Consider the following 15,941-nt stretch of genomic DNA (forward strand, 5'->3'; position numbering starts at 1 on the left):
AACTATCAAAGAAATCTTAAAATTATATTCAAACGTAAGAAAACAAACACAAATAGGACATCTTGGAAAAAGCCAGAGGGGTGAAAACTTCCTGTAGTACATCAGACATCTCACAGAAACCATGCAAGCAAGAATCAAGAGGAGTGGAATATATATAAAATGTAGAAATCTATATGCAATGAAATTATCCTCCGACATGCAGGAGGAATAAACATGTCCTCAGACAAAATTTGAGGGAATTTGTCACCAGTAGACTTGCCTTGCAAGTAACAATAACAAGTTCTTCAAAGAGAAGGAAAATGATACAGGTTAGAAACTCAGATCTAATAAAGGAAGAATATTAGACAAGGACTTCACAGTTAACAATTTGTTCAAAATAATAATAAGAGGAGTATATTTGGCGATGTTAGCTTAAGGATAAATAAAAAGAGGAGGAAAGGTCAAGAAGGCAAATCCAAAAGGAAGAAATCAACTTCTATTGTGTTGGACAGGTAGGAAAATTGACAAATGGACCATCCAGTGGAACTGATAAATCAAGAAAATTAATTTTTCCAAGTGGTTTAATGAAGTATTTTATGGAATGAACAGAAAGGAACAGCTCTGAGCCACTGCTGAACAGGACATTATGAGACTTCTTGTTTTTTGTGTGCTTTTTTTGTTTTTTTAAAAAATTTTGTATTGTTTTTTTTGTTTTTTTTTAGAGAGTGAGAAAGGAAGAGGGGGAGAGAGAAACATGGATGTTAGACTGAAACATCAATTGGGTGCCTCCTGCACACTCCTTACGGGGATCCAGCCTGTAACCTGCGCATGTGCCCTCACTGGGAATTAACCCAGCCAACTGAGCCACACTGGCCAGAACTGACTTCCTGGTTTCTTTGTTTTATTATTTATCTTCATTGTTGAGAGTATTGCAGATGTCCCTCCCTTTTCCCCCTATTGCCCCTCTTCACCCTCCCCCCAGGTCTTCACAGCTCTATTGTTTGTGTCCCTGGGCATGCATAGCCTATCTAATAAAAGAGTAATATGCAAATTAACCACCACTCTGCTACACCCAAAAGCCACGCCCACCAGCCAATCGGGAGCAAGTATGCAAATTACCCAACCAAGATGTCTACAGCCACAGAGCAAGCAGGAGGCTTGGGTTTCCCCGGCAATGGAGGAAGCCAAGCTCCCGCAGCCCTGGCCTGCCTTGGCCTCCACTCAAGGCTACAAAGTTTCAATTATAGAAGATAAGTAAATCCCAACAAAAATGGCTGTGGCCATGGAGCAAGCAGGAGGCTTGGCTCTGCTCAAGGCTACAAAGTTTCAATTATAGAAGATAAATAAATTCCAGATACCAGGGCCTCCGCTTGGGTCGCTGGGGGGCGTGGCTGGCCAGCAAACCACCACAGGCCCCTCGCCCAGGCTGCCCCATGCCCCAAGGGAACCCCCACCCTGATCCGGGACACCCTTCAGGACAAACCAGCCAGCCCCCACCCATGCACCAGGCCTCTATCCTATCTAATAAAAGAATAATATGCAGATTGACCATCACTCCAATACACAAGATGGCTGCCCCCATGTGGACACAAGATGGCCACCACAAGATGGCCAGTAGGGGAGGGCAGTTGGGGGCGATCAAGCCTGCAGGGGAGGGCAGTTAGGGGTGACCAGGCAGGCAGAGGAGGGAAGTTGGGGGCAACCTGGCCTGCAGGGGAGGGCAGTTGGGGGGGACCAGGCCTGCAGGGGAGGGCAGTTGGGGGGGACCAGGCCTGCAGGGGAGGGCAGTTGGGGGGAGAGCCAGGCCTGCAGGGGAGGGCAGTTAGGGGTGACCAGGCCTGCAGGGGAGGGCAGTTAGGGGTGACTAGGCCTGCAGGGGAAGGAAGTTAGGGGCAATCATGCTGGCAGGAGCAGTTAGGCATCAATCAGGTTGGCAGGGGAATGGTTAGGGGTTGATAAGGCTGGCAGACAGAAGCGGTTAGGGGCCATCAGGAAGGCAGGCAGGCAAGCAGTTGGGAGCCAGTAGTCCTGGATTGTGAGAGGGATGTCCGACTGCCCGTTCAGGCCCGATCCTACTGGGATCGGGCCTAAACGGGCAGTCGGACATCCCTCGAGACGGTGTAGGCTGGGCTGAGGGACACACACCCCGGTGCACAAATTTCGTGCACCGGGCCTCTAGTGTGTAAAATAAAAATAGAGGAATCCTGGTCACCTTGGACAATAGTCTGGCTTATGGAATGTGAGATTTGTCATCCTTAGGAAAGTATATTAACATGAGTGTTCGCTTTTAAATAGGCATGTAGAAGTCCAGGTGTTTGGTGATCACCATGGCAATGCTGTGTACTTGTTTGAGAGAGACTGTAGTGTCCAGAGGAGGCATCAGAAGATCATTGAGGAAGCCCCTGGGGTAAGGACCTTGTAAAGAAGTTTGTAATCTTCTCTATAATGGAAACACTAGTCACTCTGATTTTCATATCAGAAATCTGTGAAGCTAGTGTCTCCCCCAAAGTCCTGCTGGACAGCTGCTTCCAAGTAGTAGTATACTAGTAAGGATAAGGTCCCCCCGCCACTTCCCCCTGGCAGTGTGGGGATGAGGGGTTGAAGTTCTGGGGCTACCACACAGGACACAACAGGGCTGTATTCCATCTGAATAGTTTTTTTTTTTTTTTTAAATATATTTTATTGATATTTTACAGAGAGGAAGGGAGAGGGATAGAGAGCTAGAAACATCGATGAGAGAGAAACATCGATCAGCTGCCTCCTGCACACCTCCCACTGGGGATGTGCCCGCAACCAAGGTACATGCCCTTGACCGGAATCGAACCCGGGACCCTTCAGTCCGCAGGCCAACGCTCTATCCACTGAGCCAAACCGGTTTCAGCCATCTGAATAGTTTTTAGGACATTCTCCTCTGACCTAAGGTTCTGACTTAGAGTGAGCAGCTATATCGTGTTTCCATGCAGATTTTAAATTGTAATTAACAAAATGTTTAAAGGAATGAAATGGTCTGGTTAATTGAATGTATTTTCTATGCAGAAGACTTGTTTTAACTGCTGTTTAAGGTTACCTGAAATATATCAGTCATCTTCCTACTGTATTGTGGAAGAGAGAGATTTGCTCTTATTTGACAAATTTTGACTGGCTTAGGTTGTTCTCTGGGTCCAAGGCCTACTCCTGGTTTGTCTGTTTTTTAAATGTTTTTATTGATTTTTAGAAAGAGAGGAAGGGAGGGGTATAGGAACATCCATGAGAGAGAAACATCATCAGTTGACTGCCTCCTGCACGCCCCCTACTGGGGATGGAGCCTGCAACCCAGGCTTGTCCCCTCACTGGGAATCAAACCAGTGACCTCTTGGTTCCTGGGTCGATGCTCAACCACTGAGCCACACCATCCAGGCATGGTTTTACTTATTTTTGGATTTACATTTCTTTGGAGCCTGCTACTGCCACAGGCTTCTTTTCTTGTTCCAGGTCGTATACAGTAGTCCCCCCTTATCTAGAGCTTCAGTTACCCATGGTCAATTGTGGTTTGAAAATATTAAGTCAGAAATTCCAAAAATACAATAAAATTCCTGAAAATCTATAAGTTTTAAATTGCACACCGTTCTGAGTAGTGTGATGAAGTCTTATGCCATCCCACCTGGGATGTGAATCACCCCTCTGTCCAGTGTATCCACATTGCATCGGCTAACCCGCCTGTTAGTCACTTGGTTATTTGTCTTAGTTATCAGATTGACTATCACATTACATACTTATGTTCCAGTAACCCTTATTTTACTTAATAATAGCTCCAAAGTGCAAGAGTAGTGATGCTGACAGTTTGGATCTGTCAAAGAGAAGCTGTAATTGCTTCCTTTAAGTTAAAAGGTCTGTAGGTATAGGAAAAACATGCATAGGGTTTGGTACTATCTGTGGTTTCAGGGATCCACTGAAGATATATATATATATCTTTAAGTAATTTATTGATTTTAGAGAGGAAGAGAAACATCCATTGGTTGCCTCCTGCAGGTTCCCCAACTGGGGATCAAACCCACAACCCAGGTATGTGCCTTGACCAGGAATCAAACCTTCCACCTTTCAGTGTATAGGACGGCGCTCCAACCAACTGAGCCACACCGGCCAGGGCTCCACTGGAGATCTTGGCACATTTCCCCATGGATAAGGGGAGACTAAACATGCATGTTTTTATCAGTGTGTAGTTTTATCAGCTCAGGGATCTGAGATTTCTGGTAATCAGTTTGTTATTCGCATATTAAAATTTTAATTTCTGTTGTAGAGTATATTATACCTTTTGAAGTAAATGTCAACAACAATAATTTCAGTAAAGTCTTATTTTGAAACAGTGACTGTTGTAGAGCTCAGTTTTTAAAATGTTAAAAGCTTTGGCTATTTATTGACATATATTTCTTTTTTTGAACCATTTTTATTAACTTTGAATCTCAAGGTTTGCCGTATTCCAAGATAATTATTGCACAGCTGATCCAGATTGCTTTATCATCTTAAAATAGGGACTGTTCAAAGTTTTTATATTGATACATTTATTTTAAGTAGACATATGGTTATAACAGTTATGTAGGAACAAGGGACACAGATATATCACTAAGCTGAGGAATATCTGCAAGTCATAGAAATTACTAGCAGAACCATTAAACTTTGGCCTTGTGACAGCTTTTTATCTTTATTATCTCTTGAATGTAATATTTGCTACATGAAGATGTAATATTGGATCTTAGTGGGAATTTCTAGTGGGACAAAGTACTAATGGAAATTTATTTAAATATTTGTTCATAGCCCGGTATTAAACCTGAAGTAAGAAAAAAGCTTGGGGAAGCTGCAGTCCGAGCTGCTAAAGCTGTAAATTATGTCGGAGCAGGTATGCTAAGATTTGTTTCTTAAAGAGGAGAAGTAATAATTTATGTATGCTTTAGAGGTAAAAGAAACATATAGCTTTTATATCAGTGGTTTTCAAACCTTTTGACCAGATCCACAAGAAAAAAACAAAACAAACACACCCATATTTTATATTGAGACCCCATATATATATGTGTGTGTGTGTGTGTGTGTGTGTTTATACTTATATTCATATGTGTTTGAAAAAAGCCTTTTACTAAATAATGCTTATCCTAATATGTATAATGCTATTCGATATTTTCAGTCTTACTTTAAATTAAAATTATGAAATTGATTTTTTAAATTAATAAAGCTTATTTTTTTTACAGCAGTTTTAGTTTCACAACAAATTGAGCAGAAAGTACAGAGATTTTCCCATATACTCCCTGTCCCCAGACACACACAGCCTCCCCCCCATCAACATTCCACATCAGAGTGGTACATTTGTTCTGATCAGTAAACTTACACTGACACATTATTACCACTCAGAAAACATAGTTCACATTAGGGTTCATTCTTTTTAAGACAATTAAAAAATATATTTTTATTGATTTCAGAGAGGAAGGGAGAGGGAGAGAGAGATGGAAACATCACTGATGAGAGAGAATCATTGATCGGCTGCCTCCTGCACACCCCCAACTGGGCATTGAGCCTGCAACCCAGGCATGTGCCTTGACTAGGAATCAAACCATGACCTCTTGGTTCCTGGGTCAGCGCTCAACCACTGAGGCACACCAGCCAGGCAAAGGGGATGAATTTTTATACTTTAACTGGAGGCCTGGTGCACAAATTTCATGCACAAGTAGGGTCCCTAGGCCTGGCTGGCGATCAGGGCCGATCGGGGCCTTCTGGATGCCGGGGCCTTCCTTCCCTGGTTGCTGGCGGCTGGCTAGGCCTTCCTTTATTCCACGCCGCCCTGTTGTGGTCAGTGTACGTCACAGTGAGTGATCGAACTCCTGGTCTCCTGGTCGAACTCCCGAGGGGACGCTTTGTTTTTTTAATTAAATCTTTATTGTTCAGATTATTACAGTTGTTCCTCTTTTTTCCTCCCATAGCTCCCCTCCACCCGGTTCCCACCTCACTCCCTACCCTTACCCGCCCCCCCGCACTGTCCTCGTCCATAGGTGTACGATTTTTGTCCAGTCTCTTCCCGCACCCCCCACACCCCTTTCCTCCCAAGGATTGTCAGTCCACTCCCTTTCTATGCCCCTGATTCTATTATATTCACCAGATTATTCTGTTCGTCAGATTTTTTATTCACTTGATTTTTAGATTCACTTGCTGATAGATATGTACTTGTTTTTCATAATTTTTATCTTTACCTTTTTCTTCTTCTTCCTCTTCTTAAAGAATACCTTTCAGCATTTCATGTAATACTGGTTTGGCGGTGATGAACTCCTTTAGCTTTTCTTATCTGTGATGCTCTTTATCTGCCCTTCAATTCTGAATGATAGCTTTGCTGGGTAGAGTAATCTTGGTTGTAGGTTCTTGCTGTTCATCACTTTGAATATTTCTTGCCACTCCTGTGTGGCCTGCATAGTTTCTGTTGAGAAATCAGCTGACAATCATATGGGTGTTCCCTTGTAGGTAACTGTTTTTCTCTTGCTGATTTTAATATTCTCTCTTTTTCTTTTGCTCTTGGCATTTTAATTATGATGTGTCTTGGTGTGGTCCTCCTTGGATTCCTTTTGTTTGGGGTTCTGTGCTCTTACTGGAGTTGTAAGTCTATTTCTTTCACCAGGTGAGGGAAGTTTTCTGTTACTGTTTCTTCAAATAGGTTTTCAGTATCTTGCTCTCTCTCTTCTTCTGGCACCTCCATAATTTGCATGTTGGTACGCTTGAAGTTGTCCCAGAGGTTCCTTACACTATCTTCAAATTTTTGGATTCTTTTTGCTTTTCCTGTTGAGTGTTTTTTGCTTCTTTGTATTTCAAATCTTTGACTTGATTCTTGCCATACTCTAGTCTGCTGTTGGATCTCTGTATATTATTTTTTATTTCAGTCAGTGTATGCTTAATTTCTAGTTGGTCCTTTTTCATATCCTTGAGGGTCTCACTAAATTTATTGGCCTTTTCTAGAAAATTCTTGAAAAACCTTATAACGGTAGTTTTGAACTCTATATCCTATAGTTTACTTTCCTCTATTTCTTTAATTTGTGATTTGTTTCTTTGTCTCCACATTTTGGCTGCTTCCCTGAGTTGATAGAGTGGCTTTGTGTGCTAGGTGTCCTATAGGGCCCAGTGGCTCAGCCTCCCCAGTTACCTGAGGTGGACACTGTTGGTGCACCCCTTTGTGGGCTGTGTGCACAGTCTTGTTGTAGTTAAGCCTTGATTGTTGTTGGTATCACTGGGAGGAATTGACCTTAAGTCCAATTGGCTGTGAGGATCAGCTGTGTCTATGATGGGAGAACTTCTGTGCTGGAGACACCCTTATGAGGCAAGACTTGCTTCAGTGGGGCTTTGGTGCTCACTGAGTCTGCCCCTGAGTGTGTCCCTTATGGATCTGAGGAGTTGTAATCTGGATGGTCCCACTCTGACCCCTGGGTACACTGGCTCTTGGATCTCCAAGGAGGTACTAATTTAGCCTCTGCCTGAGGCCACCCAGCAGGAGCTTCGGAGAGATCTGCAGATTCCTCTTCTTTGTTTGGGGTTTGGAGGTGCCCAGATGAGGCCCAGCTGTGAAGCAGTGCAACCTGCTGTGGGGACCTGGGCCTTCTTTTGGATGTTCTGGGTCTCTCTGACTCAGCTGCAGTTTGTTAGGTAAGTTTAGATTTCAAAGGACCAGACCATTCATATGCAGACGCCTCTGTGCACAGCTTGGATGGGGCGGAGTCTCAGGGTGGAGCAAACAGCAATGACTTCCCATCAGCCCTGCCCTAAGAGGCCCCCAGGTCTCAGTGTCCCTTGGTAATCGCTGCAAGCACCTCTGAGAGAAAGCCGCCCTTGAGTTCCGCCAGTTTCTCCCTGTATGAGTCTGGGTCCCCAGAGTCTCTCCCAGAACTGGAGTTCAGAGCAGTCGGGAACTTGTGTCTTCCTCCCGATTGAGAAATCCAGCTGCGTACTCAGTCGCCAGCCCTCTCTGCGCACACGGCTTGGTACCTCTGCCTTCTGCAGCTCCTCTGAGTCTCAGTGTGCTTTTCTCTTCCCTTCTAGTTGTAGAATTTCCACTCAGCCAGCCTTCCTGTGGTTCTAGATTATGTCCGTTTTGTCTTTTAGTTATAGTTTTGTGTGTTTTTTTTCAAATAGTTTAGAAAAAATTTTTTTTATTGTTTAAAGTATTACATATATTAGTACATATATCTCCTTTTTTCCCCCCATTGACCTTCCCCCAGCCTCCCCTAACCCCTGTCGCATGCCCTCATGCCCAGTGTCTTAGTTATAGTTTTGAAGTGGTTGTATGAGACAGCAAGTTCAGGTGTTTACCTATGCCGCCATCTTGGTTTCTCCGAGGGGACACTTTGCATATTAGCTATATATATATATATATATATATATATATATATATATACACACACACACACACACACACACACACACACACACACATATATATAGGTAAAGCTGGGGAAGTTTTGTAGTGCCTAATAAAATACCAATAGGTAAAACATTATTAACATAATATTTAGTTGCTAAGCAATTTTTCAATGCGTCACCAGCAAAAGGACTTTTAAAGGAAATTTCCAATAGCCCAAAACTAAGGAAAAAAGATTGTATTTTTCTGCAGAGGGTTAAAGTGAGATGGGATGTCACAGGGTACAGTTCCCAGGACCTGGTTGAACTGACGCAGTAACACATGGCAGTCATGTTCTCACTGCTTCGTATCTTGGGCTTACTCTTTGCTCAAAACCCCAAATACATTTTTCTGTGCAAAATTTCATGTGGCTCCCTGTCTTGACTGAGAGTCATTTGCTGCTACAACATGTGAGACTTTTTTTTCATGAAATACAAAGTACCATTGAATGAACACAGTGGTAAAACTGATACATCATTTTAATTTGCTACTAATTACATACTATTGAAATGTGATCATTGTATTTTACTTTTAGGAACCGTGGAGTTTATTATGGACTCAAAGCATGATTTCTACTTCATGGAGATGAATACAAGGCTGCAAGTGGAACATCCTGTTACTGAGATGATCACAGGAACTGACTTGGTGGAATGGCAGCTTAAGGTGGGAATGACTTTTCTATGAAATATCAGTCTTGAAACTGCGTTACCTTCTGGCCTCCTAAAGAAAGGTGTCTTTTTGGATAAGGGTTCAGTTGTTACTGGTTGTGATGGGCACAGGAAAATGGGAGGTTAAAGGTGACACTGCATTTCATGCTATGACATTATTGTCACTTTATGGACACAGATTCCCAGTCTGTTCATTACCATCATTTCCCGTTAGTCATGGGGCAGCCAACAGGTGAGCTGCTGCTATTGGCAATGGCTGGTGACCACATTGCCTCAAAACCAAAAGCTGGTACTCTACCTGGGGCCACATCACTCTGGGCCAGGCAGTCGTTAGATTTTAGAGGCAGGACAGATGCCAGCCAGGATGAAATGAGCTAACACAGGGTTGGGAAGGAAGGCCCTGGCCGGCAGCCAGAAGGAAGAGCCAAGGGAATGGTCTAAACCCGTGGTCGGCAAACTGCGGCTTGCGAGCCACATCCGGCTCTTTGGCCCCTTGAGTGTGGCTCTTCCACAAAATACCACGGCCTGGGCGAGTCTATTTTGAAGAAGTGGCGTTAGAAGAAATTTAAGTTTAAAAAATTCGGCTCTCAAAAGAAATTTCAATCGTTGTACTGTTGATATTTGGCTCTGTTGACTAATGAGTTTGCCGACCACTGGTCTAGACCCACAGAAGGGTCCATGTGCAAGTGTTGACTTAAACACTATTGCTGGCCCACAGTGGGATAAGTATGAGACAGTCACAGTACATGATTAGAAATTTTTAAAGTGATTTGGCGTCGGCCAGTGTGGCTCAGTGTTTGAGCATTGACCTATGAACCAGGAGGTCCCGATTCGATTCCCAATCAGAGCACATGCCCGCTTTCAGGCTCTGTCCCCAATAGGGGGCGTGCAGGAGGCAGCCAATCAATGATTCTCTCTCAACAGTGATGTTTCTATCTCTGAAATCAATAAAAATAAATATTTTTTAAAAAGTAAAGCAATTTGGCATTGCTGTGACATATCTACTGTTTTACAAAAGTTTTAAGTCCACACTGTTCTTTTATTTTAATAGTGTGAGAAGCACTGGCCTAAACCAGAGTTTCACAAAGCATATTATTTCAAATATTATTAATAATAGTTTAGCATGTTTTTCTCTTTATTGAAAACAATAGATTGTATCTCAGCCTTCTTTTTTTTTAAAGTTTTTTAAGTCATATGAATAGTCAATCTCTGTGGGATTCTTGGTTCCTTATATATATCCTGAATCTAAATTGTTTTTTTCAAATTGTGATGCTAAAATCTTGGTTATTTGGATAATTTTGTTTTTTTTTTTCGGAATGTCTGTGGACAATATGCTTCTTTTTCAATTTCCTTGGGGTTGATTGGTGGTTTTAATTGAGCCCAAAGACTCTTTTGGGCCTCTATAGCCTTGGGAGCTAATGAAAACTAGGCACATCGGGCTAGTAAGTGTTAGTGGGTGTCAGGAAAATTGTAGTGGATTTAGAAACTTCTGGAAAAGTGCTTATGTTTCCACAATTCGAGGAAAAGGAAGATTTTTTTTCTGAAGCAGTAACCCAAAAGAGTTCAGAATCTTGAAATCACAGAGGATAAAAGGTTCCTAAGGAATATGGCTGCAGTCTGTGGTTTGAAACACTGTGCCATAAAGACATTCAGTTCTGCCTGCTTTCCTTTTATTCCTAACTGCTGTGGTTCCTGATCTTTCTTATTTACATATTTAAAGAGATGGAACCTGCTTCTGTTTTATGCTTATCTGTTTAGTTCAATGTGATGCTAAGTTACTTAGAGATTTTTCCCTGTAGCTTTTGCTTTCTCAGGTTATCATTTTTTCATCTTGGAGGAAAACTTAAGGGGAAAGTGTGATAGCAAGTCTTCCAATAGCCTTTTTCTGTTTATAATGTGTGCTATGCAATGTACATAAACATAATAAAATTGAAAAACTATGTTCCCCTTTCTGTTTTGCTTTATCACGCATTTGCTGATTAAAATTACAAAGATGTCTAATGTTACACTTTACCTATACCTGTGAACACCAACAAATAATTTACTATTTTTTAAAAAAAGATTGATTTTGTAACTGAGTGCTAATGTTTTAGATCAGTGGTCGGCAAACCGCGGCTTGCGAGCCACCTGCGGCTCTTTGGCCCCTTGAGTGTGGCTCTTCCACAAAATACCACGGCCTGGGCGAGTCTATTTTGAAGAAATGGCGTTAGAAGTTTACGTTTAAAAAATTTGGCTCTCAAAAGAAATTTCATTCGTTGTCCTGTTGATATTGGGCTCTGTTGACGAATGAGTTTGCCGACCACTGTTTTAGATGAAAACTGAGAGCATAGTGCCAGAAAGAAATCTTAGTTTCAATTATACTGAAAATAACACTGATTTTTATATTTATAATTTAGTCAGCAGTTTGCTTGCATTTTCTATTTAAAAACTCTAGAAGCCCGTTGTAATTAATACTTTATTTTCAAGCTGCCTCTGGTTTTTTTGGTGTTTTTTTTTTAATTTTTATTGATTTCAGAGCGGGAGAAGAAGGGGTAGAAACATCAATGATGAAAGAGAATCTTTGATAGGCTGCCTCCTAAACGCCCTATTGAGGATTGAGCCCACAACCCAGGCATATGCCCTAACCGGGAATCGAACTGTGACTTCCTGGTTCATAGGTTGATGCTCAACCACTGAGCCTCGCCAGCTGGGCAAGCTGCATCTGTTTCTAAATATCTTCTTTATGCCCAATACTCGAGGCGGTGGGTAAAATCATGATTTTTATTTGGCTTCATTGTGAAGTCCAAATGTACACTTTACATAAAAAAGGCACGACCACCAACTTGCTAGTCTCATAGCTGCTTTAAGGTGGATTTTTATAGGAAGTACATACTCTTCTGTTACCAGATTGCAGCAGGAGAGAAGATTCCTTTGAGCCAGGAAGAAATAACTCTGCAGGGCCACGCGTTTGAAGCTAGAATATACGCAGAAGACCCTCTCAATAACTTCATGCCGGGGGCCGGGCCGCTGGTGCACCTCTCCACCCCGCCAGCGGACCTTTCCACGAGGATTGAAACTGGAGTGCGGCAAGGTAAGAGGAAGTGAAGCAGAAAGTCTTTTTAACTTTTAGTGCATTATTATTTTTGGATGGGGTCTTTTCCTTGTGTCTTGTGGAAATGTCTAGTATGTTTTAAAATACAGGATTTAGTTGATTTCTCTGAAATATTTATTTTTTCCTTCTGGAATCGTTATTTTTAAAGAATAACTAGTAGTTTAATCAATAGGCTCTTTTTTCGAACGCAGCAGTACTTGATCAAACTTAAGCAATAGATATTTTGTGTGTGTTGTTTTATATTTTTTACTTTGCCTGGTTCCAAACATGATTTAAGGTGACTGATATTCGCTATGCGTAAGGCACTCTGCCTTCAAGTCAAGCTGGAGAATTAATATGAAAACTTAGTGCAAGCTAAACAATCATAAAAGAAATTAAAAGTAAAAAATAACAACACAAGAGCTATCACAGTTCAGCATTGATCAGTAACAATGGTCATAGCTAACAATCATTTAGCACTACGTGCAGGTGCTGTTCTAGGTGACTTCTCTGTATAGGCTCCTTTAACCGTGAGCACTGTCCTATGAGTAGGTATTCTTACCCCCATTTTCTAGATGACAAAACCAGGACATGGAGAAGTTAAGTGACTTGCCCAAGATCACCCTTGCAGTCAAGACTCAGACCCAGGCATTCTGGCTCCAGAGTCCGTGCTCTGAGCTACCACCGTCTGTTGCCACCTTAACTTTAGTTGCAGAGCAGTTCCAGGACTAAGAGCTAATGTGAGACACTTTTAAAAGAGGAACTCTAGCGTGGATTTGAGTAGGCAGATGAAACACATTAAAGGAAAGTGAACTTGAAGGTATGTTTGAAGAACTGTAAGAAAATATGTGGCTGGGAAATGGTTTAGGATGGTAAGTAGTTGGAGGTATGGCTGGAGACAGACACAGGTTGAGAGTAAATCATATGGGTCTTGAAAGCCAAAATGAGGCATTGGGGCTTCTTGATGATACATTGGCACCACTTTGATAGCTCTTGCCTAAGCCACAGCGAGCTTTGGTAGTCAGTACATTTTTAACTTCATAGCAGAACATCTTGGAAAGAAAAGAGGGGCCCTGCAATAGAAAAGGAAAAACCTGTAGGGCAAGCAAAGCTTGCAGTGTACCTTAAACGGGCTCAAAGGATAAGAGATGCCGTTCTGAGAAGTGCTCCCAGAGTCACATCGTGACGCTGGGAGGGACAATCTAGTCCAGGAAGCTTCTCCCAACACTCCTCTTCTGCGTTCCCGTGCATCCCTCAGACCTGGCCCTTATTATATATTATCTTATGGTAACCTGTTCCTGGCCTGTTTTCCCGTCAGACTGTAAGATTCTTAAGGGAGGGACTGTCTTCTATGGTGTATTTGCAGCACCTTGCTCAAGCCTAGGCCTACAAGGTGTTCAGGATGTGTTGGTGGGGGAGTGGGGAGTGGGGGGGATGGATGGGTAAGGAAGTGTAATCCAACCCCTTGATTTTACATATGGAGACCCTGGGTTTTAGAGGGGTTAAGTGACCTGCCAAAATCACAACAAGGGTCACAATAGTCTTTGAAATATACCACATTCTTTTGCTTTGACCTAGTTTCTAACCAGTGATTGAGATTCTTGTTCTCTACCGTAATAATGATGACTGCTATTTGTTTATCAGCTCTGCCAGGTACGACATTTGGCACTTTATTGTCAGTCCTCCCAACAACCACAGGACGCAGGAATGGTTACCCTTATTTGTCTGATGGGGGAAACGGTGGAGGGAAGGGAATGCTGAGGGCAGAGCAGTTGTGATATGAGAGGTAGAGGGAGTTTGTTCTGACTTCCAAGAAGAAGAAGATAGGATGGGGAAACCGGCCCGTGTGTCATTGGGTCACCGTTTTGAACGGACAGGAGGGCCACACCCTCCTTGGACATTTGATAAGTTTTTAAACCCTATGAGCTTCAGTTCCTCACGAATAAAATGGTGATGGCAATATCTGTCATGAGGTCTGTGAGGACTGAGTGTGAAATGTATATAAAGCCACAGCAGAACATCTTGCTATCACATTGTATCACTTGGTTTTGACTTTGAGAGGTTGTTGTGGTTTTCAATTTCAGGGGATGAAGTGTCCGTGCATTATGACCCCATGATTGCGAAGCTGGTCGTGTGGGCCGCAGATCGCCAGGCGGCCTTGACCAAGCTGAGGTACAGCCTTCGTCAGTACCACGTGAGTGACGGGGCCATGTTGGTGACCCTGATGCTCTCTGTATCTCCACAGTCAAGCACATCTGTCAGGAGTGGTCAGCCTTTGTCCTTGTCAACTTATTTCCACCAACCACCCCTATGTCACGATCAAATTCATTTTATGTGGGAGAATTCCTATGGGCTTGAGGAGTTCTTGATTCCAGCTGGAAAAGAAAGCTTGCAGGACTGAAACTGTTAGGATCTGTGTTATACTTCAGGGAAATCGATAGGAAATTCCTCTTGATCCTGTAGGTAAGGCCAGCTCCACACGTGTGTGAGTGAACATGATAACCACTATACCACGGAAACGTGGTCGCTATACAAGTGTGGCCTACAGTTGGTATTATTTTCTCCAAAGGAAAATAATTATGTTCAGTTTTATCCATTTCATCGTTTGTTGCTGTTTTGTAGCACATTAATTTTCTTGGTGCAGTAAGTCCTGTACCAGCTGATTTAGCTTCATAGAAGGATTGCTTTTTAACCCATGATATTCTGATTGTTGTATGTCATTAAAAACCTCTGATCTCTGTGGCTTCAACCACACTGGCCGCCTTGCCATTCTTTAGACACACACAGCATTGCGCCATGTGTGTTTTCACTCCAGAGTGTTCTTCCCACACATGATCACAGGGCTCCCTCCCACCACCCTCAGGCACTGCTCACCTCCTCAGAGTCCTTTCAAGGCTGTCACATTTTAAACAAGATCCTTTTCCCAGTCAGTGTGGCTCAGTGGTTGGGCATCGACACATGAACCAGGCGGTCACAGTTTGATTCCCGGTCAGGGCACATGGCCTGGTTGTGGGCTCGATCCCCAGTAGGGGACATGTAGGGGATATGCAGGAGGCAAATGATCCATGATTCTCTCTCATCATTGATGTTTCTATCTCTCCCTCTCCCTTCTTCTCTCTAAAATCAATAAAATCTATAATAATAAAAGCATAATATGCTAATTAGACCGGACGTCCTTCTGGACCTTCCGGACGAAGCCGGGGCTGTGAGGGAAGCCCAGGTCCCAGGTGCCTGCCAGAGGCCGGAGGGAAGCCCAGATCCTGGGTGCCAGAGGGAAGCCGGTGCCGGCAGCCGGGGGAAGGAAGGCCTACTCTTGCATGAACTTCGTGCATTGGGCCTATAGTAAAAAATAAAGTAAAATAAAATAAAATAAAATAGGACCCTTTGCTGTTCTCTGTCCCCTTAGACAGCCTTATTTTTCTTCATATCACCTGACATTACATTAGAATTTTTTATAGATATTGTTTATTATCTTTCCCTAGATTGTAGGCTCTCTGAGGCAAGGACTTTGTGTGTTTTGTTCTTCACTCTGTCCCCAGTATCTTCATGAGGGTCTGGCACTTACAAGGTGCTCAGTATATGGTGAATGAATGAATGAACGAACAAACAAATGAAGGAACTCGAGGCTCAGATAGCTGGCTTTACCCTTGATTCCATTTACTGGGTTATGTTTTATACCTTTTTACTTTTATATCGGTATGTAAAATTTGAATTTTAGTGTTGGAAGGAAGCTCTTTTGAGGTAATTTCATCCAGTCCCCTCCCCAGTGTAGTAATGGTGCCTTCTGCTGTGACAGTGTTCTGAGTGGCAGGTCTTCAAAGTCTTG

The 15,941-nt window shown here is 42.8% G+C and overlaps 1 protein-coding gene across 2 annotated transcripts in view; it reads left to right on the plus strand.

The window, feature by feature from the left end:
- MCCC1 (methylcrotonyl-CoA carboxylase subunit 1) overlaps positions 1-15,941 on the plus strand; it is a 67,615-nt gene that overhangs the window by 33,216 nt on the left and 18,458 nt on the right. For both annotated transcript variants that reach the window (XM_080654022.1, XM_080654023.1), the window contains 5 exons: positions 2,275-2,386; positions 4,771-4,852; positions 8,913-9,040; positions 11,932-12,115; positions 14,200-14,309. In XM_080654022.1, the coding sequence (XP_080510148.1) occupies positions 2,275-2,386; positions 4,771-4,852; positions 8,913-9,040; positions 11,932-12,115; positions 14,200-14,309 (616 nt within the window). The remainder of the gene's footprint in view (positions 1-2,274; positions 2,387-4,770; positions 4,853-8,912; positions 9,041-11,931; positions 12,116-14,199; positions 14,310-15,941) is intronic.

The sequence above is a fragment of the Plecotus auritus genome, assembly GCF_963455305.1.
Source record: "Plecotus auritus genome assembly, chromosome: 2".
Lineage (NCBI taxonomy): Eukaryota > Metazoa > Chordata > Mammalia > Chiroptera > Vespertilionidae > Plecotus > Plecotus auritus.